The 26,792-nt window shown below is 55.4% G+C and overlaps 1 protein-coding gene across 7 annotated transcripts in view; it reads right to left on the minus strand.

Annotated features, from left to right (window-relative positions):
- Positions 1-1,522: 1,522 nt before the first annotated feature.
- Positions 1,523-26,792, minus strand: part of TTC7B (tetratricopeptide repeat domain 7B) — a 215,858-nt gene continuing 190,588 nt past the window's right edge. For all 7 annotated transcript variants that reach the window (XM_090271296.1, XM_090271294.1, XM_090271292.1 and 4 more), the window contains one exon: positions 1,523-2,473. In XM_090271296.1, the coding sequence (XP_090127422.1) occupies positions 2,252-2,473 (222 nt within the window). In that variant the 3' untranslated portion in view covers positions 1,523-2,251. The remainder of the gene's footprint in view (positions 2,474-26,792) is intronic.

Genomic DNA, 26,792 nt, shown 5'->3' on the forward strand with positions numbered 1-26,792 from the left:
CCGTGCTTCATTACAAGCCCAACAGCCCTGTGAGGGGAAGTGTCACCCCCACTGGGAGAGGGGAGCTGGAAGCCCTTTTACATCGGAGGTGACGTGACCAGGCAGAGCTGGGATTCTAGCCAGATCGGTGTGACCCACAGCGCCTGTGGTAACCAGGAAACCCTATTGTCCTCAGAGGTCAGGGGTCATGCAGCAGAAGATGGGGAGGCAGGGAGGGCTGTGGAGGCTGGGGCAGCCCAGATTGCCATCTGGAGCTCCTGGCTGCAGACAGATCTACAGAAGGTACCCTACGACCTGCCCAATCCTCCCCGTATCAGCCCTGCTCTGGGCCGGAGCCTTCCGGAGGGTTCCTGCTGCAGCCTGGTTCTGAGGCCACACGGGTGGCCCTGTGGCCTGGTGGCCCCTTCCGACTCCTTCAGCTGCCTGCTGACTCACATCTCAGCCCGGAAGGCAGGCTGGGCAGGGGTGCCTGTCCTCATAGGACCCCGAGGGTTGCCTCCAGGCACGCGCAGGGCTGGAATGGGTGTCTCAGGGTATCGCCTTGAGGAGGGGGCCTCAGCCTGGCCCCCAACGACCTTCCGGAGGAGGTGTTTGCCTGTCTGAGACAGTCACAGGATGTCCTTTTCCTGGTCCCATCTGGCTGAAGCGTGGGCAGGGCCACAGGAAATGAAGTGAGGGTGGCTATGGGAGGAGAGGCAGGCCGGTGGCAGGAACAGGAGCTCTGAGGGTCGGCCCCTTGAGGACTGGCCTGTCTGCTTATGTATGGGTGGGGGTGGGGCACACAGGGTGCAGATGGGATGCTCCGGCTCAGCACGGCCTGCCCACTGCCTGATTTCCCCAAACAAGACCCAAGCAAGGTCTCCGGGGCTTTTTGTCGGGTGTGCTGGTGCTTTCAGACTAAGGACAGGGAGAGGAACTGGAGAGAGGGGTGGGGACGGAGGGAGAGGCGCAGGTAATGGTTAAGAGCTGCCTGGCCACCATGTGGCCACCCTGTAGGGGCCTGACAGCATTGGTCACAGTTCTCCAACGTGGTTGGCGCCTCCGAATTGGACAACGCCCACCCCGTAGGCCATGAGAGAAGAACCAAAGGGAGTCTGGGGCAGACAAGGAAAGGGAGCTGAGCAGCAACTGGACGCCTTGGGAGAGGGAGCTGGGGAGGCAGGGAGGTATGAAAGACAGAGACAGCGGGGCATGGGGTGGCCTTCAGCCGAGGCTTACTGCCCATCCTAGCCGGCACTGGCTGTGTTGGGATGAGCTGGGGAAGGGGCGCCGCTGGGTTGGCGCGGGAAGGCCAGTGGATGCTGGATGCTGACTGGCCAGGCTTGAGTCACATGCTCCAGTCCCAGAGAACTGGAGGGGTGCTGGGAAAGGTGACTCCCACACTAGAATCAGGGCAGGGCCTCCTGGTGCTGAGGGCTGACCCATCCAGAGCGGCCCCCAGAGCAAACAGCTCCCTGCCCCGGGAACTGAGCCTTACGCTCTCTCAGGTCTGTGGGCTTTTACTAACGACACAAGCCACAGGTCCATTTAAAAATCATTTTATTATTAACATCATCTTCCCGTTTAGCCAAGTGTCTGTCATGTATAAGGAATGTCGGTAAATATTCCATTTGAAGCTTCTTTGTACATATTTCCATTGATAAATAAACTCTGAATTCACATAAAAAAGTTAAACTTAAATAACTCATATTTCCTTCTCTTGTAACAGGCATATATTGGTAAAATATAAATATTCTTGGACTCAGGCTTTGTTCTAAGTGAAGACAGTAATTGATCACATGGTACAATTATTGACAACAAAACCAAGAAATTGTCAGCTGGTGTCCTGGCTTGGACTAGTACTGAGGTGGGAAAAAGAAGATTCACATTTGGTTTCGGGCCAAGGGTGGGACAGGCATGGTGAGGAGGAGAACAGCTTTCTGTACAGCTCTGATAAAAATAATCTGTTCTGCCACTGAATTTTAACTTGGAATATATTCTTCTACATTTTCTGATTAATTCCATAATCAGGTTAATTAAAACTCAGATGTCAACGAACAAAATATGGCACATAATCCGTTTTGAACAATGCCGGTAGATTCAGAAATGATCACTGGGCTGGGGAGACAACAGAAACGCACGTGGGGAAGGGAGCCATGATCTGGGGCTTGTTTGGTTAGTTCACTGTGGCCAGTCGCACAATCACCCAGGGCCGCGGGCACCCTGGGCAGGGCCTCCTCTACCGCGGGCAGTGCGTCTGGCAGGCGCCTGCTCAGAGCATGCGCGGGATGATGGTGAAGGGCACTGCGGGGCTGCTGGCCTCCAGCTCCAAGGCCGTCAGGAAGCACTCGGTGGCCGCCGGGTCGTTGCCCTGAGCTTGCAGGACCTCACCCAGCCCGTTCCAGACCTCGTGCGCTGTCGAGTTCACCTGCACTGCGTCACGAAGGATCTTCTCCGCTAGACTGTAGCGGCCCAGCTGATGGAGGATCAGGGCCTGTAGGCATCAGACAGATCGACAGACGGACAGACAGTCAGAAGGAGTCTCTAGCTCTGGGCTGCTGTCTGTCCTTGAGTTTAGGAAGTTCCTTGGAGGTAGCATGGAGCTCCTTTAGGCTGAGCACATGGTAAGGTCAAGTTCTTCCTGCACTCAGGGACAAGAGTCAAAGCAGCCACGTGGACCAAATGAAGCGGCGGACATTTAGCCATTTTTGAATGATAAACATGGCAATTTCACATGGTTCATCTGAATACTGAACACCCAGGAGCGAACCAATTGGAACGGCCACAGTCCTGCATGTACCAACTAACACCGGCCTGCCTAGAAGGGTCCCGTTTTTTTTTTTTTAAACCTAAAGAAATGCCATTTGTGGCATTATTATCATAACAATTAGAACAGAACTTTTAAAAATTAGCTCACTTTGCTGGCCACAAATGAGCTAATCCCTTCCCCACTCACTGCGCGAGGCACTGCCTTCCTCAAGCAGTGAATTGTTGCACAGCACGGGATGCTCCTCCAAGGGAAGCCGACATCTTTCCGGGGTTTGGTCTCTTCACCCGAGAAGGTGGTAAATCTCATCCTAAATCTCCCCACAAAGCCTTGCACTTCCTTTTTTGTGGCTCAGACGGCACGGATGAGTCATCCCCAATGTCCTCATGCCGGTACCTGACCAAGGGGCAAGGGCCAGCGGGTGGCTCTCAGAGCAGGAGCAGGTGCGGCGGCGCCCAGGCAGCAGCCACCGTGGGTGCCGAGGGGCCAGGTGGGGTCCACTCGGAAGAGCTCTGTTGTGAGGAAGGCAGGGCACAGGCAGGGAGATGCGTGCCCCTGAGCAGTGTGTGAAGCTGTTGGGAGTTGTTCTTCCAGACACCCCCCCCCCCAACCTCCCCACTCCGGGAGGGAGAGGCCATTCAGGGAGGCTTCCTGAGCGAGGAGGTGGAGGAGGCCTTGGGCGGACAGAGGCGGCCCTTGGTTGACCAGGGCACACAGACGCCAAGGTCAGCTCTCGTCTCTGAGAGGAAAACTGAAAGAAAACATCCGCCGTTCCCCTACCCGGGACCCGGGGGTCGGGGCTTGGCGGGGAAGGACCAGGTCCTAATCCGGGCCGTTCTGAGCAGAGGGCTCCCTCCCCAAAGCTTTAGAACAAGAGCAGTGGCCGGAAGCCAGTGCTTGCAATGAGGATCCACCTTGGCTTCTGCAGCCTGCCCTTCTCAGACTGCACGGGTTTGTGGTTCTGCAGTGTGAGCCGCTGGGTCTCAGCCGCCTTCCCAAGGCCAGGCAGGGTCAGCGGGGCAGGGGCCACCAGCAGGGGCCCCCAGCACACAAGGCCACCACAGAGAACCGCTTCCCCATCTGCACGGAGTGTTCTCCTCTCTCTCCATCCACCCGGGGGATGAAGGAACTGTGCGCCGAGGACGGAGAAGGGGAATGTCCGGTACAGACTGAGGCTCCCTGGCAGGACAGCTCCTGACAGTAATAGGAGCAGGTGCTTTCACGGCATCCGTGACACACCAGGCACTGTTCTAAGTGTCTGTGTCAGTTCATGTAATTCATCGGGGACCCCCAAAGCAATTCCGCACGGGCAGCTGGGGAAAGAGCCCACAGCTGAGCACCCATGACGCGGTGGAGAGACACCCCACGCACTAGGTGCTCCTCTCCCCTTCTGCAGGGAGTAAACTCTGACTCCAGGCACACAGCTGCTGCAGCAGTTGGGCTAGAGCGGCACCTCCCACCCCCTGGGGCCTCCTCAAACCCACGGGGGAGGAACCCACGGTGGTGGAGGTGGTAAGCCATCACACCATCTCCTCAGGTGGGTGTCCTCTTCCCACTCCAGTCCCTTACAGAACATCTGACAGCTTGCCACCCTCGCTTCCCAGCCTGCAGGTCAAGTGGAAAGAATGGGAGGCCACCTTCCCAGGTTACAATCAACAGGATGTGAGGGCTAGTGAGTTCCTGCCTCCTTTCTCCTCGGGGAGACCATCAGTCCGAGCCCACTCGAGAACATTCCAACTTACCCAACAGAGAAGTAAGGGTTGGAGGGGGTCTGGGTGGTGGCAGCGTGGGAAGGTGACAAAAGGAGCCCCATCCTATCCCTAGATGGCATGGCTTTCTCTGTGCATCTAAAGCATTGCATACACACCGGCTTTTTTCTACGAAGCACGAATAAACCCACTGTGTGGGCTTGGCAAATGGGTGATGGGGGACAAGCCGTATGTGAAGACAGAGGGAGGCCTCTTAGGTTACTTGGCTGCAGGTAAGGACTATGATTTAGGTCAGGCACTATGTTGGGCCCTTGTTCTTGGCTCATGTCACAGGACCGCCAGGTAAGATTTAAGGAAACAAGGTTCAGGAAGGCTAAGTGCCCTGCCCAATGAGTGTGGAACTGCAGGCCAGCCCAGGTCTGCCTGAGGCCGAAGTCCCTGTTCTCCCCGCTGGGTCTCCCCACAGCTCACTGCGGCCTGCCTTCCACTTTAAGAGAGAAGCCCAGAGCCCCTCAGGCACTAACCCAGTTATATCAGAGCAACAGCAGATGGGCACCTGTCCTGCTGTGTCTTCCCTTTCTTCCCTCCAACTGCAGACCTGTCACTCCTCCGGTTGCTCGGCTCCAGGGCACAGCTTTTCTCCAGCTCAGGCCTGCTTTTTGGGAGCATCCCGTAGATTCGCACAAGAACTGGGTGGCTCCTTGCCTCCCGTGGGTACGCACAGGCTGGCTATGGCATGGCTACAGGTACAAAGGACTAGGGGGTCCTGTGAGCCAGTGAGTGGACCAATGAGATGTGGAAACCCAGGAGGGGCAGGGCCTTGGCCTAGCGAGACCCGGGGGTCACAACTCTGAGGTGCAGCAAGCTGCCCCCACCCTGCTAGGGTGGAGACAAGCATGCTAGTCCTTTTGCTGGGAATTTTGTTTAGAAACAGGCAGGCCGCTGGATCTGGGTGTAGCTTACCATAGGGTATATGGCAGGGGGTAAGCCTACCTGCCCCCTAAAAGCTTTCAGAGAACCAGTCAAAGGCCCACCCAACCCATGACCCCCTGAACTAAGAGTCTTTGTGGTTCTTTAGGTTCTAGGGTTCTTGTGGGCCTGGAAATTTCCAGCCCATACCTGAATTTATATGCTGAATGTGGGAATAGGCTGCCACTTTCAGATGACCTTGAAGCGTCCTCAGCAATCTGTTCAGTGGAATTAATTCTGAAAGCTGGAGCTGCACAGGGAGACATCCTAGACTTGTCAGGGCTGCTAGCTCCGGCTAGGCAAGGGAGGGGACAATCGGCCTCTCCGCCGTGCCCCAGCGAGCCTAGAGCGGCGCAGAAATCCGTCACCTAGTGAGAGCAGCCCGAACAGGCTCGGCTGGGGTCTGGGCCACATCTGCTGCCAGCGTTGCCGGCAGGTTGGCCAGAGGTGGGCCGGGACCTAGACGTGCCCGGATGCCCGGACTGCCTTGCCACCCAAGCCACTCTGTTGTGCGAGAGGCCTTCCCTGGCTGCGATGCGCTCTTAGGTACCAGAACCCTGACACCCTTCCAGTGCTACAGGCCCTGCTCCCTCTCCTGCCCGAAGAGTAAAGGCATGGCTCCCGGGGTAGGCACCGCCCCAGTCTTACCACCAGCTGGACCCGACTTCCTCCCACGGAACTGCCTGTTTCAGCCTGGCTGGTCTGACAGCCCAGGAAGATACGTAGGACGCAGCCCCCAGCCCCCGCCCACCTCCCCAGCCTCAGTCATCCCAGCCCTGGCCCCCCGCTTGAGGGCCATCTGTCCTACTCCATCTGCCCGAAGCCCTGATGGTCCCCGTTCACCCGAGAGCCTGGATCACACTGGCCCCTCAGGCAGCGCTACGCAGAGGCACCCGGCTCCGCTCCCAGCCCCCTAGGCTGGGCAGGGGGCAGGTTTCAACATCTGACATATTTCATTACCACAGTAACCTGCCTTCCCCCTAAGAGCAAAATCCCCAAACTGACTGAGTGACTGCCCAGATCTCAGACATGCACTGAGGACACAGAAGAGGGCAAGCAATAGGCCTGCTCTCAAAGCTCAGGCCCCGTGAAAATCCTAATGACCAAGCCATTGCCAGGTGCCAGGTGTTGGGCTAGGCCACTGGCAGGCAAGACCTCCCTCTCGCTGGCCTCTAAGCCCTGCCTACGGCACTTCTGCAAGTTAAGTGGCAGAGCTGAGACATGAACTCCTGCAACTCTGCTTGTAACATGAGGCCTTCTTTCCTTCCTGGGAGAGAAGGTAACTTCTTAGTCCCTTCTTCAGACACACAGGAAGACAGCCTCCCAAGCTTAGCTCATAATTATTATAATCAGGTGCTTTGCATATTATGATCTTGGTGTTGCATCACATTGGAAATAAGAGATTAAATTAAACCGTTATTTCAAATGAGACAAAATGGACTTGGCTAGTTTGAGGACAGTTAGCATCTTCCCCTCTCATGGTTTTTCTTTTTTTGCAGTAATTGTTGCCCAAGGACTAAGCACAGTGCCACATGCTGAGGGTGGCCGTGCAGGAGCCCCATGCAGGCTGCCGTGCCCCAGGCTTCCCGCTGCAGCCCGGGCCCTGGGGAACACATCAAGCTGGGTCAGGTCAGCAGTGGGGCTGCAGGGCAAAGGCCCCTTTGGGGGATTTAGATGTCCCCATGGTGCTCTGCCTGAGTGCCAAGTCAGCCCTTCTGGGCTCAAGGGCATGTCACGGACCGCTGCTTGTCTGTGCGAGAAAGTGTCCTTCCCAAAGCTAAGCCACCACTAAAAAGAAGTCACACGGCTCAGCTCTGGTCTCTCTCTCTCTCTCTGTGGCTGTTGCTTCTTCCCAGGCACGATGGTCCGGAAATCAAACACTCAGCAGGAAGATGGAGATGAACAACTCCCTCGTGCTTCCCACGCTGGGTCTGGCGGCGGCTGCAGACCCCCCTCCGCGCGGGCCCTGCTCTGGGCCTGGCTTCTGGTTTTGCAGAGGCGGCAGGGCCCCACCAAGGCTGGGATAGGGACTGGAGCACTTCAAGATATTTCTGTCCCACCCTGGGGTAGAAGCTACACCATTGCAGGGTGGCAGTGGGGGCTGAGGGCAGAGCTGTCAGGAGGCTCCTTCAAAAATCCAAATAGGCCTGCAGGATAAATGTGCAGACCCGCCTGGCTCCATTGATCTTCAGTGTGCCTGGGATTATAACCCACAGATCATATGTTTTCCTGATTAAAAAGTGCATTCGCACCAGTGCTGTGGATAGGCACTGCATTAATCCAGGTGGCTCCTCTCCGTGTCTGCTCCCCCACGAGGCTTTGCTGTGAGTGCTTGGAGGGCCGGGCCTTCCAGAACGCACGAGGGAAGAGGGACCCCACACGAGCTCCTGCCCTCTCCCAGGAGCTGTGGCTTGGTTGGCTGGCCTGGAAGTCTGCATTAGCTGAAACAGAAGCCCCCAAGGAGAGAGCCCAGCACACTGCGGCCGCCATCGCTTTCTGGGTGCTTGCACTTTCCCTCCTGAGGACGCGATGGATCAGAGGGGAGCGTGGTGGTAGCGGTGGTGCCCTCAGAAACAGTTTCCTTTAAAATCAGAATGTAAATAGGCTGCAAACCAGTGCCAGCCCGAGAGGACCACAGGAGACGCGGCTCTGAAAGGATTTCCTCGGAGCAGCTACGGGAACGCCAGGCCCAGGGCAGCCCCCGCCTCCCCTGCTCCCGCTGTTCTCTTCGGACAAGCACCAGAGGCACCGGCAGCCTGAGCAAGAGCAGGTTGTGGGTGCAGCCGAGGGGGCCGCCCGAGCCCCGCCCCGCTTTGCAACCATGCCTTGAAAAGGAGCTGGAAACGCACGCAGATGTCTGGGGGCAGAGCCCAGCCTCTCCACCTGGACGCCAGCTGCTCTGGGGAGGCCTGGTCCGCACTGGACTCTGTTTTCTGTCTCACTGTGTTTGTTTTGAGTGCTTAGAAATCGCACGGGCTTGCCAGGGGCCGAGTGTGTGTACCCTGCCGGCTACGCCTGCCACGGAGGGCCTGTTTCACCAGGCCGGGGGCTCCGGAGGACCCCGATCCCAGGTGTCCCGGCTGAGGCCGAGGGCGTCTGCAGCCCCACATACCTGCGCCCACCAGAGCTCCACTGTGCGGTGGGTTCACACCCTGCAGCTCAGCCTCTGTCACTGGGTCAGTCAAGAGCGCGTCAAGGCCGTCCTGGAGAGGGACCCCTTGGGAGTCGGTGTGACTCCATTTTCCTCTCGCCAGGTCAGATGTTTTGGGTAGGGATTGGGGTGGGGCTGGTCTTTATGTTTTGGCCATTTTACTCAAGTTGACACAGTTTCCCCAAAGATCAAGCTAGCCATTCCCGACAACTTTGCGCCTCTCTAAGCCACCACCCAGTAGGGTGTCTGGGTACGCATGCTGTGGCTCTCTCCAGCAACATGTGGCTGCCACCGGCATCACGCTGTTGCCAAGACCCATCCACCCTGCCTCTGGTCCGGGCGGGCGGTGCGGAGAGCAGGAGAGAACACTGACCATCGAAGTAACTAAGGGCTGCCGGCGTCCTGTTCTGGGCACCCGGATGGAAGAGTGTGAGGGGGTACAGGAGAGGAGGAAAAACACCGCTGAGTGGCTCCTGGCAAAGGATCAGTTACTGGAGACACTACATCGGGGAGCAGCTTTTTCTGACCGAGGCCAGCCGGATGGAGAAGGACTCCTGAGGGGGCGCGCTCACCCCCATGGCAGCCGCCTCTCTGTCTGTGACGGGGCTGGAGGCATCACAGGGAAATCTCCCAGTGTCCCCCACCCCCCCTGTGCCCTCTGTCCCCCATGTCTCCCACTCTCTCTGCTCAGACGTCAGAACTAAACACGGGGTGGCTTCTTCCCTTACTCTTCTGCAAGTTACTAAACCAGATGCCGCGGGGTCCTCAGGCAAACATGGGGGTGCGGTACCCCAGGGAGAAGCAACCAAAGCAGGGGCAGTGTGGGGGCGGGGAGGGGCGGTGGCCTGGGCACAAAGGAGACTCCTCGTGAAGGCACGCTGTGAATTGGTGCTGAGGATTCCAGAGGGGAGGAGGAACAGACCCCAGCCCCTCCCTCCCTCCACCCACCCAGGGGTGGCCCGCACCCCTGTTCACTCAGGGTATCTGACGGCTGCAGGAGGCTGCGATCTCATGGGGCCCCTTTTCCAGGTCAGATGTTTTATTTGAAGAAATGTGCTTTCTGGGGACCAGACCTTTCCAGCACTGAACTCAACTCAGAAGGAAACAAAAGCCAATGTTTCAAAAACCTCTTATTTTTCTCAGCCAGCAGCCCACTAGCTCTGGAAGCAGAAGTCCTCAGGGTTAGGAGGGGGGGGGCTTGGGCCTCTGCTCTACAACATGCAAGCCCCCGCTCCCATCCCCGACAGGCAGCCTCCTGCTCTTGCTTGCACCCTCGTGATGGGGAGCTCACCAGTTCCCGGGGAAGCCCTCACCTTTAGTGGGCAGTGAACTGTCGGTTAAAAACGTGGAGCCCAAGTCTTCTGGTCAAGATGGAGACGTAAGCAGACACTCTGCGCCTCCTCGCGCAACCATAGAAAGAGTTACAACCAGATCTCAAGAACAAATAACCAGAATCTTCAGAAAACTGAGCTGTATGGAAGTCCAACAACCAAGGATTTAAAGAAGCCACATTCATCTACATGGGTAGGAGGGGCAGAGTTGCAGAGAGGGGCAGAGAGGTGGCGTGGTACAGAAGAGCGGCGTAGCATGGACAAGCCGCAGTGGCAGACGGACGGTACAGGGTTCCCTCACTTATTACAAGTATTACGTTCCAGACCCCCCTGCGAAGTAGGAACCTTACACTTATTCTACAGTCTTAAACCTACGTAACTTTAACAACATATGTATACAGTACTGCAAAATCCTGCAATATAGCGAAAAATCTGTGATAAATAATTAAATATAATATTTTAAAAAATCCCGTGATACAGTGAGGCCGCGAGAAGTGAACTGTGATATAGCGAGGGACTACTATACCACGTTCACATGTGATGGATAAAAATTGGGAGGGATAACCTGGGAGTGAGCAATCCCAGCCCCAGGCCAGACTGCACAGCCCAGGGTTCCAGCATTGGGAAGATAAACCCCCATTACCTCTGGCTGTAAAAAGCAGGGGGGTTGGGTCAGTGGAAGAAACTGCTGGATTTTTCGCTGCTTAAAGGGCCTGCATAGTCTTAGAATGTATGCAAAACCCAGGGCAGTAACTGGAAGGGCACTGATTGCAGACAGGAAGAGGGTGAAGTGACTGGAAACAAGGTGAGTGCTGGCAGATCGCCAGAAGTCAGGCAGTGGCATTGTCCCCTCTCCGAGCCCCCACCACAAACAAAGCCACAAAGCAGTGAAGTGGGTGGCCCTACCCTGGCAATTACCTAAGGCTCTGCCCCACACAATTTACAGGTGCCTTTGCTACATAGGCTATGCTACTAAGACAGGGAGTCAAAGTGGCTCTACCTAATACATAGAAACAAACACAGGGAGGCTGCCAAGTTGAGGAGGCAAAGAAATATAGCCCAACTAAAAGAACAGAACAAATCCCCAGAAAAATAACTAAACAAAATGGAGACAGTCAACCTATCAGATGCAAAGTTCAAAACAGTGGTGATAAGGATGCTCAGAGAAGTCATAGAGTATGGCAAAAAATAAAGGAAGAAGTGAAGGTTACACAAAGTGAAATAAAAAAATATATACAGGGACTAACAGTGAAGGGAACGAAGCTGGGATTTAAATCAATGATTTGGAACATAAGGAAGAAATAAACATTCAACCAGAACAGAAAGAAGAAACAAAAATGCAAAAAAATGAGGGACAACTTTAACCATACCAACATCTGAATCATAGGGATGCCAGAAGGAGAAGAGAAAGAGTAAGAAATTATAAACTTATTTGAAAAAATAATAAAAGAAGGGACTGGCAAAAAGTATTCAAAGTGATGAAAAGCAAGGACTTACAACCTACATTACTCTATCCAGCAAAGCTATCATTCAGAATGGAAGGGCAGATAAAGTGCTTCCCAGACAAGGTAAAGCTAAAGGAATTCATTTTCACCAAGCCCTTATTATATGAAATGTTAAAGGGACTTATTTAAGAAAAAGAAGATCAAAACTATGCATATTAAAATGACAATAAATTCACAACCATTAACAACTGAATCTAAAAGACAAAAACAAACTAAGCAAACAACCAGAATAGGAACAGAATCATAGGTATGGGAATCATTTGGAGGGTTATCAGCTGGGAGGGGGAAGGGGAAGAAATGGAGAAATGGTTGCAGGGACTAAGAAGCATAATCAGTAGGAACAAAATAGACAGGGGGAAGTTAAGAATAATATAGGAAAGGGTGAAGCCAAAGAACTTATACGCACGACCCATGGACATGAACTAAGGGGGGTGGGATTGCTGGAGGGCGGGAGGGGGGGTACTGGGCGGAGTGGAGCGAAGGGGATAACTAGGGACAACCATAACAGCATAACCAATAAAATATACTTTAAAAATTGTGGAGCCCACCCTGGCTGGTGTGGCTCAGTGGGTTGGGTGTAACTCTGGACTAAAGGGTGGCTGGTGTGGTTCCTGCTCAGGGCACGTGCCTGGGTGGCAGGCCAGGTCCCCAGCTGGGGGCGTACGAGAGGCAGCCAAAAGATGTTTCTCTTCTCTCACACTTCAACGTTTCTCCCCCTCTCTTTCTCCCTGCCTTCCCCTCTTTCTAAAAATAAGTAAAAAATCTGTTTAAACAAATGTGGAGCCCTAATTAGACCTTTTATCTAATTCCACTCTTTGATGTTTGCTGGGTCTTCTGGAGTCATGCAGCGAAGTCCCCTCCCTTTTTTACCTGACAGCCCTTCGGGATCTGAAGAAAGCTTCCAGAACAGCCCTGTGCACCCCTTCCGCTCACTCCAGGGCTTTAGAGAACTGGCAAATTCAGAACCCCACCTCCACCCCCTACCTCACCGAGTCCTGCGACTTCACGTAGTATCTGAACTGGGGGTCCAGATGAAGCAGTATTAAGCCCAGGAAAATGTGAGTGTGGCTTTTCCTTTTTCTTTCTTTTTTTTTTCCTTAAAAAAAAGAAGCATCTGACTTGCAGAATCTTTCAAAGCTGCTTTCTTCCAGAATGGCTTGGAATGTTCTGGAAGATCTTATTCTGCAATTAGCAGAGCGATGAGCTGCCAGGCAGTGAACAGCAGCAGCGAGGATGAGCAGTCTGGCTTCAAGTGCACTTGACGCAGACTCGGGCCCCTTGACCCCAGATTTCCTCTGGCCTAATTTCTTTGAAACAGGCTGCTTCAGCGTCAGTGCCAAAGTATTCACAGGCTGTGGTGGCTTTTGGAAAACAGTCGCTGGGGATCAGGAGGACATTTAGGGGAAGGACCACAGACAGTCTGCCAGCAGCTTCTCAGGACCAAAGCCCCACGCCCTGTCACCTCTCTGCAGCAGCACGCAGAGGGTGGGTGGTCAGGGACGGCAGAGCAGGACACACGAACGTCCCCCGAAGGACCAGCGCTCTTATTTCACAGGCAGGAAACGGGGCCCCTGAGCAGGAGAGCACCCTGCCAAGATCACAGGGTGAGATGAGGCCAGCACCCTGGGTCCCAGGTTTCCAGGTGGGGGCCCCTTCACTCTGCTACAACCCAAGCTGTTTTTAGTTCTTTCCTTCCACAAATTTTCGCTGAGTGCGTGTGCATGTTCTGGCACCAACATACGGAGAGCCAAGCCAGGCGCTGGGATCCCAGTGGCACAAGCTGTCACTGCGGCCACGCTCCCTGCCCTCGTGGGCCTGGAGGGGCTGGCTTGCCGTGGGTCCTGCCCTAGCTGGACTCTGTGGGCTGGGCAGGGCTCTTTCACGGGGTGGGGGTGGGGGGAGGCCCAGCGTCTGGAGCAGAGCAAGGCCTTGAAAGAAGGGTAAGGAGGACATTCCAGAAGAGATAACAAGAGGCTCCCACCCTACCCCCTCTTTTTAAACAAATGAGAAGGCTGAAGCCCAGAGTCGGGGTGACGAACTCATGGCCACGTAGCAGCTACAGAGGAGGAGCTGCCACCCCAAGTCGGAGCCGACGCCCCTGCCTCTGCAAAGCTTCATGGGAGCAGCTGTCTGGCCCTGCGCGTCTAGTTCTTCCTGGAGGAAGCGCCTCCTCTGGACGGTACCTGAGCACGTGGGAATGCAACGAAGTGGCTCAGAACCCAGCGGTCCAGGTGTTCAGGGCTCTCTGCTCCATGTCAGGAGACCACCAGGAGCTCTTCCACAGAGAGGGTGTTGGGCACTGAGGGAACTCAGAGACAATTCCAAGAGGGCTTTGCTGGTCAGCTGGCTCTGGACCCCCTGACTCATGGCTGGGCCGCCCAGGGAATAATCATGCTCCTTGGGGGAGAAGTTCCGCGGATGTGGCTTCCTTGTTCAGCTCTGTATGGTGGCTGCCAGACTCCAGGGGCACCAGACTGTGGGCTCCGGAACCCGGGTGACCCCTGGAGGACCTGGCTGGGGAGATAACCGCACCTGCGTGGTGTGAAGAAGGCCCACCTACCCAGCACCCTCTGATGGGGGCCAGGAGGGGATGCAAACGGCAGTCCCCCCGCAGTCTGGACGCTGCTGCAGACAGCAGGATGGGACAGGCAGCCAGCTCCCCGCCCTGCGCTCCCCGCCCCCAGCAGCATTCCACCTGCACTCCTCCCCTGACAACAACCCCCTGGAAGACGAGGTCATTTAGGCAACTGGTCAAACTTCACTTTGTCACGAGAGGTCTGAGCGCCTCTCTGGACTCAGCCCTAGAGTACAGTACTAAGGAGGTGCCTGCCTTCTCCGTGTAAAGCAGAGCGGAGGGGCTGGGAGCTGCTCTCTCTTTTCATCCCCAGTGCCGGCCCCACCCCCAGCCCCAGCCCAGGCCCCTGAATCACTTTCATCAATGTCCCAGGGCCTGGGTTTCCCACAATGCTGCAGGCAGTATCCTGGGATACCAGGCTCACAGGCGATGCGATGAGCTCCCTTCAGGCTGCAGCCCGAGGCAAGGCATCCAGGAATGCAAGAACACACCAGAAACACCAGTGTGAGCTCCTCCTGAGCTCTGCATGGTGCATGACCTCACGGAAGCAATGGAGACGTCAGGCTCAGCAAGTCCAATGCGACACCAAGGGACATCCAGTCCCATGCAACACCAAGGGACGTCCAGTCCCACGCAACACCAAGGGATGCCCAGTCCCATGCAACATCAAGGGACATCAGTGAGAAGGACTCTCAGGTTGGCCTCTGTGCAGCTCAAGCTAGGCGGGAGGCCCTGGCGAGGGGTGAAGGGGGGACAGGAGGAAACCTCGGGGTCCCAGAAAGATGTGGGGATGCTGGGCATCCTCCTTACTCTGAAGCCTGAGACTCTTCTTGGTGACATTCTCGATGAGTCTCCAGCCTTCCCTCCCCCAGTCTGCCATGTAAATTGCAAGCTTTGTTGCTGCAGTGAGTATTAGCTCAGAGGCTCAGTGTGAACAGGAGGAATATGAGCTACTGGCTCTTAGCAGAGAGAAAGCCGCAGTCTGGCCTGGTGCTGTGGGGTCCACCACACCCAGCCCACGCTTTCTGCGGGTGGTAACACTTTCCACTGGTAACGGAAGAGGCTCCTGTTGACTTATTTGTGCGTCTCCCTAGGTGACTTATTTATTTATTTTTATCCACCTTCCCCAACAACAAGTCCTGCAGAGATGACAGCACAAGGCGGCCTGGAAGTCAGTGCTCCCCACGGCCGAACTACCCACGCAGTGGAAAGTTCGGTGCTGATCCCCCTTGAGAGCCGAGGCCGCGCCTCCCACCCTCCAGGGAGGCTGCCGCTGCCCAAGGGGTGCGTGCAGAGACCGTGGGCGCTGCACCCCAGCCCTGCAAGGCCCGGCGGGAGGGGGGCGGGCCTCTGGGGAGCCGCGAGTGAACGGGCCCTGTGCAGGCTCCGCCTCTCCCCGGGGCCCTGGAACCGGGCTTCATAGGCGAGAACAGCGGCCCAGGTGGCCACGGAGCTCCTCCGAGGCTGGCGGGGGCGTGTTTGGTATTGGGGTCGGGGGAGAGACCCGACTCCAGAGCTCTGGTGGGGGCAGTGCTGGTTCTCCATGGCCAGAAAAACGACTCACTCGTGACCACCGCAGGGCTGAGCTGTGGGGCTTCCTGGGAGAAGCCAAGAGAGGGAGGGTCCTAGAGACCCTGGCCCCACCCCTGAGGTCCAAGGCTGGATCCCTTCAAATGAGCCTGACAGACCCTCCTCAGGCCTCTGTATCAACCTGTCCGATGATGGGGCGAAGGGGAGGGGGTGAGGGGTGGCACAGTACCTGGGCCTGGCCATTTATCACCAGCCACTGAAAGCAGAGGCCTGTCCCAGTATTTCCAGCGAGAAGTCCTGGCCTTCCTGGGGCAGGACATGCGGGAGAGGTCACGCCCCCCCCCCCCCCCAGGCCTGCTCTGTGGCCCACTCTCCACTGTCCACCCTAGGACCTTCTCTCTTGAAGGTTCTTTCTCAACCTAGAAAATGAAGGGGCAGACACTCAACACGGGGCGCCCAGGCCCCATCCCTGAAGGCCACCTGGGACGCAGGCTCCGTCCGGATTTCATGGAGAATGCCCGTTCCAGGAGTGGCCACCAGGGTCACAAAGACAAAGTGTGCCCTGTCCCGGCTGGGGACAGTCCCTGCTGGGGCTGCCCACCTGAGCCCCGCCGTGGGGGTGTTCTGCACCTGCGAAGCTGGAGAGGGTCCGTTCTCTCGACCCACCGGTCACAAAGGCCACGTGATTCACTACCTGCCACAGGGAATGCAGCCATTTTGGCGAGTACCTTCCCCTCCCTGCCGGTCTCTGGCACCAAACTATTTTTCCATTTTAAACAGGAACAGACAGAAATGATAAGATACTTTGTGATGGAGGGAGGATGGGAATTGATAAGTCCTGGAAAATTTTTTCCCACAAATAAGAGGACTCGCAGCATGGAATCCGGGCAGGAAGGTGGGTGGGGGCACGCGGGACAGGGCCCTGCTCTGCCTGACCGCTCATCACTCACACTCACTGCCTCGTGCTGCGCACGGCGTGGGAAAGCTGTGGTTCAGTGAGGAAAAGGAAAACGGGCCTTTTGCTTGGAAACGGGGACTTTCACTCCTGGCTTTTGTCATAAACTTCCTCCCCAGGCCCGCTGCCCTCCTGCCCTCCCACCTGGTCTCAGGGCTGGGGCAGCTGCCACTGGCAACCACACGGATGCTGCAGAAATGGAGCAGAGACCGAGCCTGGCATGTTCTTTGCCTCCACAGTTGAGCTCTAACTCTTAACCACTGCGACATGGAGCAGATCAATGTCAAGGTCAGAGCTGGGTCCTCACAGGCACCAGTCAGTGCTGGTGGGTCGAGCGCAGTGTTGTGTCCCTCCTCTGAACAGAGGCGCTTGTGTTGAGCTGGCGTCACTCGCCACCTGCAGTTTAATGGGCCACAGCTAACAAGGGGCACAGTCTGCTCCAAGCCAAGTGCCCTGTGCAGGAAGCTCCAAAATGGATCCGCGAGTGGAGTAACCAGCCACTTGGAGGAGAAAATAAGTCACAACGAACACTGCTCCTGAGGTCAGGCCTACGTGACTCTCCCACTGTGAGGACTTGGGAAAGGTGACGCTGTACTGATCACTGGGGTCCACAGAGGTGGCCACTTGCAGCCAGTGGGGACCTGCCTGGGGACTCCACCTGCCCCAGGAGCTGAGGAGATCGGGTCTCAGCCTTCCTGTAACCCAGCTGGGCAACCCCCCACTCTCCGATTGGAAGGCTTTGCTGAGAAGTGAGCCTTTTCCTTCTCCTAAAGAACGGGGAAGGGCAGGGCCATGGGGGAGACCCAGTGTCCATCCTGCATTCCTCTGGGGGAGCCTCACACATCACACGTGATTCTCACAGCCACCTGCCTCGGGAGAATGAAAGGCACGTGACTAACAGCTGCCAGGTTGAGCTCATGTGCTGGGCAGGTGCTCAGACTGCATTTGACCCTCATGACAGCCCTGTGGTAACAGGTCCAAGGTCATGCAAATTGACAAAGGATGACAGAGCTAGAATTTAAACGTGAACCTTTTTTTGCTCCAAAAAATGTGTCCTACACATGCGCCCCTCTGTGCCACCTGCCCAGGCAAGTCTGAGTCTTGTTCTTTCCCCTCCTGGGCCTCCACTCAGCTCTTGTGTGTCTACCTAGAGTGGCAAGGTGAGCTCTGCTGTCCCTGTGCCACAAACACCCTCCACCCCAGAAGCCCCGAGTCAGGGATACGTGTCCTCTATGTCCACTGTTTCCGACCACCACTTTTTCCTCCCCTCCCCCTGTTAAGTCATGTGGATCTGTGAGTCCACTGGTGTGCGGGCAAACCGGCTCTCTGAAAACATTAAAAAAGCCCTGATGTGTAGCAGTTGCCCATTTCCATGGTGTAAATACCACCCCCATGACTGATTTCAAGCTGCCCACGATGTCACCGCGGGCGGAGCTGGGAAGAGATGAGTGGAGGGGGCTTGCGGATCCGGCCAGCACTGCCTGCATCTGTCTCAGCGGCAGGAGCAGAGCAGAGACCACGGGGCCATGCAGGCGGTGCCGGTGCCGAAGCCCACCCGTCCTGGTGGCCCACGCATACCGCTACCTCGATGGCTGAGTGGGGCTCTGCACAAAAATACTGTTTTCTTTGGGGCTGAGGATACAGAAAGGGAGAGAAGAGACTCCTTCTTCTGTCATCCAGCAACTGGCCTTGGGGACACTTAAGGTGCCATGGAAACAGCCTCAGAACATTTGTGACATCTGGGACGATGGTGCTGGGGGCTTTGTCGCCTCCCCATTCAGTCTCCAAAAGGTCATTCAGCAACGCGGCCTGCTGAGCCTGGTCTCCCCACAGTTAGTTTTCTTGTGAACTGATAAACCGCGCTGTGTCCCTTGTCCTGCTCACTGGTGGGTGTGGGCGTCTTGGGGTGGGGGTAGGGGGTGGCCGAAGGGGACTGCTGTCCACAAGAAAGGCAAGATTGTAGCCATCTTTCTTTAATCTTTCCAAAGGCAGAAGCAGGTCTGTCATCTTCATGGAAGGTGCCAGGCAGCAGGTGAGGAACGTAACAGCTTGTGGGAGTTCTAATTAGAGAGCCAATTATAACTCAATTGACCTGCCTGGCTCTGCAAGGCCTGGAAACACTGCATGTTGTTTTAGGAAGAAGCGAACTTTGCTTCTCGTTTGTTCTGGGAGATGCCCACAGGGGATTTTGGTTTCAGCCCCACGCATCTGTCTGGATGCCCGCTGCCTTTGCAGAGGCTGCGAGAAGCTGTGGGGACCGCAGGCCTGCAGGGGAGAGGCTGGCTTCCTGTACACAGGAGGCACGTCCCTCCTTTATTTGTGGAGAAAGACGCGGGCAGCATCGGATCCCGTAGGCTGCCCTGTGGGGAGTGGGCCAGTTGTTTCAGCGTCATTGGAAAGGACATCAGCCAGCATTTCAATTATGGATTTAATCAAGACTGACCTCTTTGCAAGACCAGATCCCCAGGGGTGTGTGTGTGTGTGTGTGTGTGTGTGTGTGTGTGTGTGCGCGCGCACACATGCGTGCTCCTGTAAGACTCCCAGGCCCAAATCCCAGCTACAGTGGGGACTAGCTGGGTGGATGTGGAAAAACTGTGTACATTGTCAGCATCTAAGTTTCCTCGTTAGTAAAATTTCCCTCCTGCTCCTCAAATGTCGGTGCTCATTGGGCTCTGTCCTAGACCCCCTCTTTCTTCCTCTCTCTGAGTCACATCCCAGGTGGTCTCATGCCCTCCCACCTACAGGCCAGTGCCCCCCACCATGGCTCTAGTCCCAGAAATGGCCCGACCCAGCCATAGGCTGAGGGGCAGCTCTCCCTGAATGGACTCAGTCACCCCATCTCAACATGGTGACCCAGACTTGCATCCTCCTTCCTCCCTCAACGCTCCTCCCCCGCATCCCCTCATTCTGGTGAGGATCTCATCCTTCCAGGGAGGCACCCTGGAATCCCGCCATCCCCCACCCAGCCGTCAGCACTGATCTGCCTTCTCAACGTCTCCTGTCCTGGACTGTCCATTGCTATCCGCCGAGTCTCACTGTCACTTGGCTTCCACCGGATGTGTCCTGCACAGCCTCTAGAATAATTGCTCCAAAATGGAAACCTGATCGCGTTACTTCATTTATTTCAAACATTATTGTGAAAAAATTCAAACCTCAAGAGAAGTAGAAAGGCTAATATAATCAACATCACCTAAATTTAATAACCGTGAACATTTTTCATATTTGCTTTATCTATCTGAGGAGCAAGGGTTAGTATTTTAAAGTAAATGATGGGCATTGTAAGATTCCACCCTTAATACCGCAGCAGGAATCTAAAACACAAGGGTGTCTTCTGACAGAACCACCCAGCCGTATCGCGCCTAACAAAAGCAACTGGGCCTCAGTACCACCTATTGCCTGGCTCACAGTCAGACGACCCCGGGTGTCCCACGCCTCTCACCAACAGCTGGTTCTAAAACTCCATCTGTCCTCCAGCTGTGGAAGAGTCTACATCCCAGCTCAGCTGCTGAAACGTGGCCCCCAGGTCACGCGTCCCGTGGAACCTGTTCTGTCCCCCACCCCTGAGAAAAGATCGCCCGTGCCCGGCACACCTGTCTATCAGAGTCCCTGCGACTTCTCTTCTCCTTACTTATCTCCACTTATGGCTCCCCGTCTCGACTTTCAGGACCGGAGGGCAGCAGCCTGCTCATGTCCTCAGGACCTAGCCCAGTACCTGGCACCACGCTAGGGCCGGCGCATGGGATGTACATCACCTCACTGGGTCCTTACACAGTCACTAAGAGGCTGTGTGCCAAGCAAATGGCGACCGGATGCAATGCTGAAGAAAAAGCTGGAACGCTGCCCAGCATGGAGCAGGTGCTCACTCATTCGGTCCTTGCCTGCTTCCCAAGTCATTGGGTGGCTAGCCAGTTGATGTTTGGAATGGCTGGAAAAGAAGCCAATACCTACACAGCTATTTTCAGAGACAGGTGTGCCAACACCCAGCAGAGGAGGAAAGGAAGTGAGTGGACTGGAGGAGGGGACAGGCTTCTGCCTGGTCAGTGGGCCCAATGGGATGTGGAAGAGGTGAAGTAACCATGGGGGAGGGGAGTCCACTCCCAGGGCAAAGTGGTCTGGACTCCCGGGAACCCTGGCAGAGGAACCATGTAGCCAAGGGGCTCTCAAAGGGCCTTCCCAAAGCTCTCGGAGACTCGGCACTTTCTGGACGCTGGGGTCCAGATCAGAGCTCAGACTGGGGTCTGTTCTCTCCCAGGAGGCTGCCGAGGCCCCGGGGAAGCACAGGAGGGCAAGGCTCCCTCTGGACTCTGGACGCTGCTCTAACCCAGTGTCCCCTGGTGGAGCCTCTGCACACCTGCATCTTCCTCTTGAGGCAGCAGCATGCATGCTCTTGCCAACCCTGCCCCAGACACGCTCAGGGGGTCTCTGAGGACGGGGCCCCGGAGCAGGCTTCTGTGGCTCTGTGCAGGGTGAGGGGCCTGCTATGGCTCTAAGTCAAGTCACGACCTTTCCGGATCCCGAGGGTTTGAGGCTTGGTGATTCCGGGTACATTTGTCACTGGAACATTTGTCATTCCTTCCCCCTAAGCAAGGATTCACCCTACCCCCTCGGTAACAGGAGGGGTGCCAAAGGCTAACCTGGAAACTCTCTCGGAACCAGCTGGGCTCAGAATCAGCGCTGAAGCCAGCGATCCAGGAATATCTGGGGCTCAGGGCAGCTGCGAGAAGGAACGCTACACAGCAGAGAGGGAGAGACACTTCCAGGCAAGGTAAGAAGCCAGAGGACAGACCAAGACTTTACTCCAGTTGGGAGCAAAAGAGAAATGAGACAAGCTCAGGAGGTGGTGCTTGACCTCAGGACACAAAACAGGAGCCCTCCACGGTTCCCACCACAGCAAGGGCGGAGCTCTCCGGGACCAGGGTCCACTGTGGAGTCAGTCAGAGCTGATCGGTGGCCACGTGGCTCAGACCCGACCCAAGCCGGGAGCAGTGACTGCGGCATGGCAAGAAGGCAGGGGAAGCAAAGTGTCATATCGTACTGGGAGGATGGGCAGAATTTCTAAGAATAAATGGTTTGCAGAGAGTATGTCAGATTTCAAATAATTTTACATCATAATTACTAATGAGACACTGAACTGCACTGCCTGTAATTAGTCACCTAAGACTCCAAAAGAGAAAACAGAAATAAACACAGAATTAATTTTTTCCTTCAGCTGCGGCAAAGGAACACCTAGAGACGTGGCTTGCATTCCGCTGCCTGCACTGGGGCTGTGTTGCTTTTGGGTCTGAGAGCTCAGTCCTTGGGGAAAGCGGGGGTGGCCTGGTGCCCATGCTCCCTGGCCAGTGCTGAGACAATGCTGCAGAGGTGGGAGGAATCCAAAATCCAAGCAGAAAATGTCTGCAGAGACTACTCATGCACCGGGCAATGCTGTCTGGGGTGGGGGTGCTTGCTTCGGGGGAGGGGTTGGCATGAACACGGGCCGTAGCCACACGGGAGTCATGTGGATGTACCACGGCAGCCCCCGAGCCCCCGGTGACACTCCTTTTGCTCCAGGGAGACACACATGCCCAACAACCAGAGGGTGTTTTAAGCTAAAAATACGCAGTTCCAAAAGGATATGAGGGTATGGCCTGCATTCTGAAAACCCTTTTATTTACCTGGTTATCCCCCCTGCCCCAATACTTTTTAATACCTCCTCCTACTCAAATGTCCTCTCTGCTGGGATCAGCCTCGGACCCCAGCTTCGGCGGCTTGTGTTCTGGCTACTGCTGCCCTCTGCCCCCAAGGACGGCTGCCGGAACTAGGGAAGCCCAGTTAGAGCAGTGTGGGCCCTCCCCCGAACCCCCCAGAGGTGTCCCACCCCAAGTCAGCTGTGAAAGCAGGGGTGTCTTCGTGCTGTGGAAACAAGGGAAGCCGCTTTAATCCGGGTTCGGGGCAGGAGTTGGGGGCAAAAGAAGAGGCTCCCTTCGTCTGGGACCAAGATCAGAAGACCACGCCCTGACTGGGGCTCCAAGCTCAGGACCTATGGAGGGACCCATGTAAGAAGGGCCAAGAATAACTCAGAGGTACAAGGGAATGTCCTTGAGGAGAGATGATGGGGCTGCGGGTGGGGGTCTTTGACTGAAAGGCCACTGCAAACATTCGTATGACCTGAGCGAGTGGGGCTTAGGGGACAGAACAGGAAATTATGCTTAATGATATTTGTTTGGCATACGGGGGTGAGTGAGAGACCCAGGCTGCATGAGGCCAGGGGTGACAGGTTCCCTCCTTTCCTGGCACTCCCAAGGCCCCAGGCTGTCCCTGCTTGTCTTATCTGTAACCACAGGACACTGGCGGGAGGTTCTGGTCTAAAGGGACAGTGACAGGTGGGAGAGCATGGAGCCCCAGGAAGGGACCGTTGCCCGGAGGTACACAGCCCCAGTCCCTGGGCATGTGCCTCCCCAACCTGTCTGCCTCGGTGCCCCATCTGCCCAGGGGTCAGGCCTTGGGGCCTGGTATCAGCTTAGAGAGTGAGCTCCTCTGGGGAAACGGGGGGAGAGAGAGAGCACAGGGGTCTGACCCCAGAAAGGTACCGTTCTTTAGTTCTATATAACTGACCGTGCTGATTTCTGGTCTCCCACGGGCATGGTTAGTGTGAGTCAGTTTCCGGTGGGTCCTCCTCTCTCACTGGGCACACCGGCCCCAGGCAGCTGCCACCCTCGCCCGGGGCCTCTCTCACTGTCCTGCTGCCCATGTGGAGAAAGAGCAAGCAGTCAGGGGCTGCGTGCTGGCCTGGGAAGACCACTGCAGACTCCAGCAGGGTCTCCTGGACACCGTTCCAGAGCAGTCCCTGGTCTAAGGATGGTGATAATGACATTCCCAAAATGGGGTACAGGATCTGGCAAGAAAGAATGTGCTTGGGGACAACAGGACAGAGGGTCTAAACTGGAGAGGGGTAGTCTCTGCCCCCACCGAGGGCCCCTGAGCAGAGGGCTGCACCCCAGCCTTCTGCCGTGTTTGGCCCTTGGGACAGGTGCTGCAGGTCAGCCTGGGGACCTGGCTGTGCCAAGCACCCCTGATGGAGCCCCGACAGATAGCCCAACGCGTCCTGCCTGAGATCCAACCTGTAGCACATGGAGATCCCGCTGCACTGGAAGGTTCTCTCAGAAAGTTCGGACCTGGCCTCCTGCGAAACCACGGGCCGCCTCCTCCAGGGCCACCTTGACGCTATTTCCTATACCCAGGGTCAAAAGGGACCATGCCGAGGCCGAGCCAACAAACACCCAAAGGCCTGTGCACAAACAAATAGTTACCCTGACTATTCAAAAACTGCACGTTCCGATGGTATCTGCTCAACAGCTCTTTAAGGGAAACAGCAGCCATTTGTAAAAAAGGAATAAAAACAGCTGTCAAGTTCAAGTTCACCTGTACTTGTTGTTCTTCATTTCTCCCTCCCCGACCCCGCCTTGCCCACCTGCCACCTGTGATCTACACAGACCGCTGTGCTGTCTCAGGCGTGGCACCTTCCCCCAGGAGCAGGCAGACGGATCGTGAACAAACAACTCCACGCTGGTTCAGCAAGTGCTTCCACAGAGGAGAGTCAGAGGGGAGAGAAGGTAGCATCTGAGCTAGGCTCCATGACAGGCTCTGCCCTTCCTGCTACCCAGACCAGCCCCTGCCCTTCAGGTTGGGGGCCCAGCCTCAGTCTGCCCGAGCAGCTCTGGTCTGGCTGGGTCGGCCTCCCCTCTGAGCCCAGGCAGAAGAGATGCGTTCGGGGTCCACCTGACAAGTCATGCCAGCTGAGGCCACCGCCGATTCCTTTGTACCTTAACCACCTGGGCTACAGTCGCCACAGAAACAGTCAGAAAGTAATACAAGCAAAAGTACTCCGCTTTTGGCCAACCCCATGCCATGAATGATATATTCTTATTTCAGCTTCTCTAATCACTAAAATTTGGCTGTGCTAGAGCAGAAGGAAAGCCACGCCCATGGTGAGCTCATTTAGGAAGGAGATGTCTTGCTCACTGTCAAAAAGACACAGACGGGCTTCCGCTACAGGTGTGACCTAAATTACAGGGATGACAGCATGGTTCCTGGCCAGTGAGAGAGTGACAGTGACATTCATAGCTGGGGTTTATGGAGGGCTCTGTGGCCCGTCTGAACTCATTCACCCCAAACAACAACATCATAGGGTGGGGGAGGGGGGCACACTCACTACCCCCATTTGACATCTGAGAAAATGGAAGCACAGAAAGATTAAGGAACTCATCTCCAGCCACACAGTTAGTCAGTGACAACGCTGGGACCCAGACCCAGGCAGGCTGGCACCAGTGCCATGCTCTTAACCTCTGTGCGGTCCTATCATCCAGTGACACTACTGCCACCCTGTCCCAGTACCTTCCAGTCTAGTTCTGCTGCTAACCTGCCATGTGACTGGGACAAGTCACCAAGGGCCACTTTCCCGTCGGTAAGGAAGAAACTCTCCATTTCACTTCATAGAGTGAGAATAGACAGATCTGATAATGTCATAGGGGAGTTCATATTTCTTTGTAGAGGTTTAAAGTTATGTTCATGCCAAGAATTAATAATTCTTAAAAGGGCCTCAGGCTATCACAGGAGCTGAGACACAGGGAGGTCCCTTAAAAGGAGGGAGAGAGGTGAAATAAAGAAGGACCCAGGCACGCAGCAGAATGCTCTACTGTTTCACTGGCACCATGAGTGAAACACCAATTATAGGGCATACGGACGTCAGAGAAATTAAGGCCTGCACACTTCCCAGGGAGAGCTATCAACAAGCATACAGACGCATGGGAAGGGCGGGCATCTAAACGTTTCATAAGTCTTTCTTCAAAGAAAAGAATTGTCCTTAATTTTAAATGCATTTTTTTCATCCTGAAAGAAAATAAAATACAATTAACAGATGAAAGAGCCTTCTCACTAGACTACGGTCAAGTTCTGTTTCCTGCCAATCATTGTTTCCATGCTCTGGAGAGAAAATTGATACTTGGGATGAAAGAGATCCACTTCTAAAGATCAGCATTTGAAAGGGGAAGGGTATCTCAATTCTATTTCATTAGCTTAATTGTACCTGGGTCTTATCCAGAGGAACAGAAGGGATCAAAGGCCCCCTCTTCAAGACTGGATTTTCCAAAGGAAAGGTGTGTAACCCTGTCCTGTCTGTCTGTGCCCTGGGCTGCCCGCTGCCCCAGATCTCCCTTACGAGACTGATGGATAAATCAGACACACAGACACCAGTCTCTCCTCCAATGCAGCACACATTGAAAAACGTGCTGTTAACTAATAAAATACAAGACACAGCAATCTTGCCCAAATCTCATTAAAAAGTTGAACTCTTTAAAAGATGGGAGAGAGAAAAACACCAAGTCTTGTAGTTTAGTAGTGCCAGCTGCCTTAGGCAGGCCGGAGCTCAGTGCTTTTCCTCAGCTCAAAAACCCTCTCTGGGATGAAGTTTTGGCTCGAAGACGCTAAAAGGAGCCCAGCCTTCTGCTCAGGGCAACGTTGTTGGTTAGCTGGTTGTGATGAATCAACAGGATCAAACATCAGGATCAAACGTTAGAGGTGTTAAAACAGCCTAAAGTGCAGTGACAATCCCTAAGACATGTCCCTGTGCTGTGTCTGTCTGAAGTCCCATCAGTGCTGCGGGCCACGGGCAGTTCATTAATAAAATGAGCTTTCCGAACAGCTCAGCCCTTCACTCTGGCAGTCTTCGCTGCTAATGTGCTCCCTTGGAACAGAGCTGCAGCACCACTTCCAAAGTTTTCACACTTGATGTCAGGTTTCTAATGTTTCGGAAAACAGAAGATCATGGAGAAGAGCCTCGGAGACGGCCTGCGCTGAAGCCTTCAGCCTTCTGCCCTCTTGATGGAACTCAGGGGTTTCGAGTCTTGCCAGCCACGGACAGAAGAGAAACAAGCACTTTGGACCCATCATGCTCCAGACAGAAAGCGCACGCTGTGATTCTATTGGCCCCTTAGGGGAACCTCAACACTGAGCAACCTCACTGTGGTCTCCCTCCTGCAGCCCCGTCCTGTGTGCTCCCCCCAGCCGCCGACCCCCTGCTGGGGCAAGCAGGCCTCAGCCACACTCCTTGGGTGTGTTGCTTGGTTCTGACCCCTTGCCTCCAATGTCTTCCCTCCCAATCATCGTCCCCTTTCTTCGGGAAGTCCCCCCCAATGGGGTGGCACTCACAACCTGCCCAGCCGAGCCAGCCTCCGTGCATGACGATGGCTCGCTTCCCTGTCCTGGCCCCCTACCTCGCCTTGGGAACGTCAACATTCACGGGAATGGCCCCTGAGCGCTTTTGATCTCTCCTTTCCCACCTCTG

This window comes from Furipterus horrens, unplaced genomic scaffold, assembly GCF_987537825.1.
Source record: "Furipterus horrens unplaced genomic scaffold, mFurHor1.1.pri manual_scaffold_3, whole genome shotgun sequence".
Lineage (NCBI taxonomy): Eukaryota > Metazoa > Chordata > Mammalia > Chiroptera > Furipteridae > Furipterus > Furipterus horrens.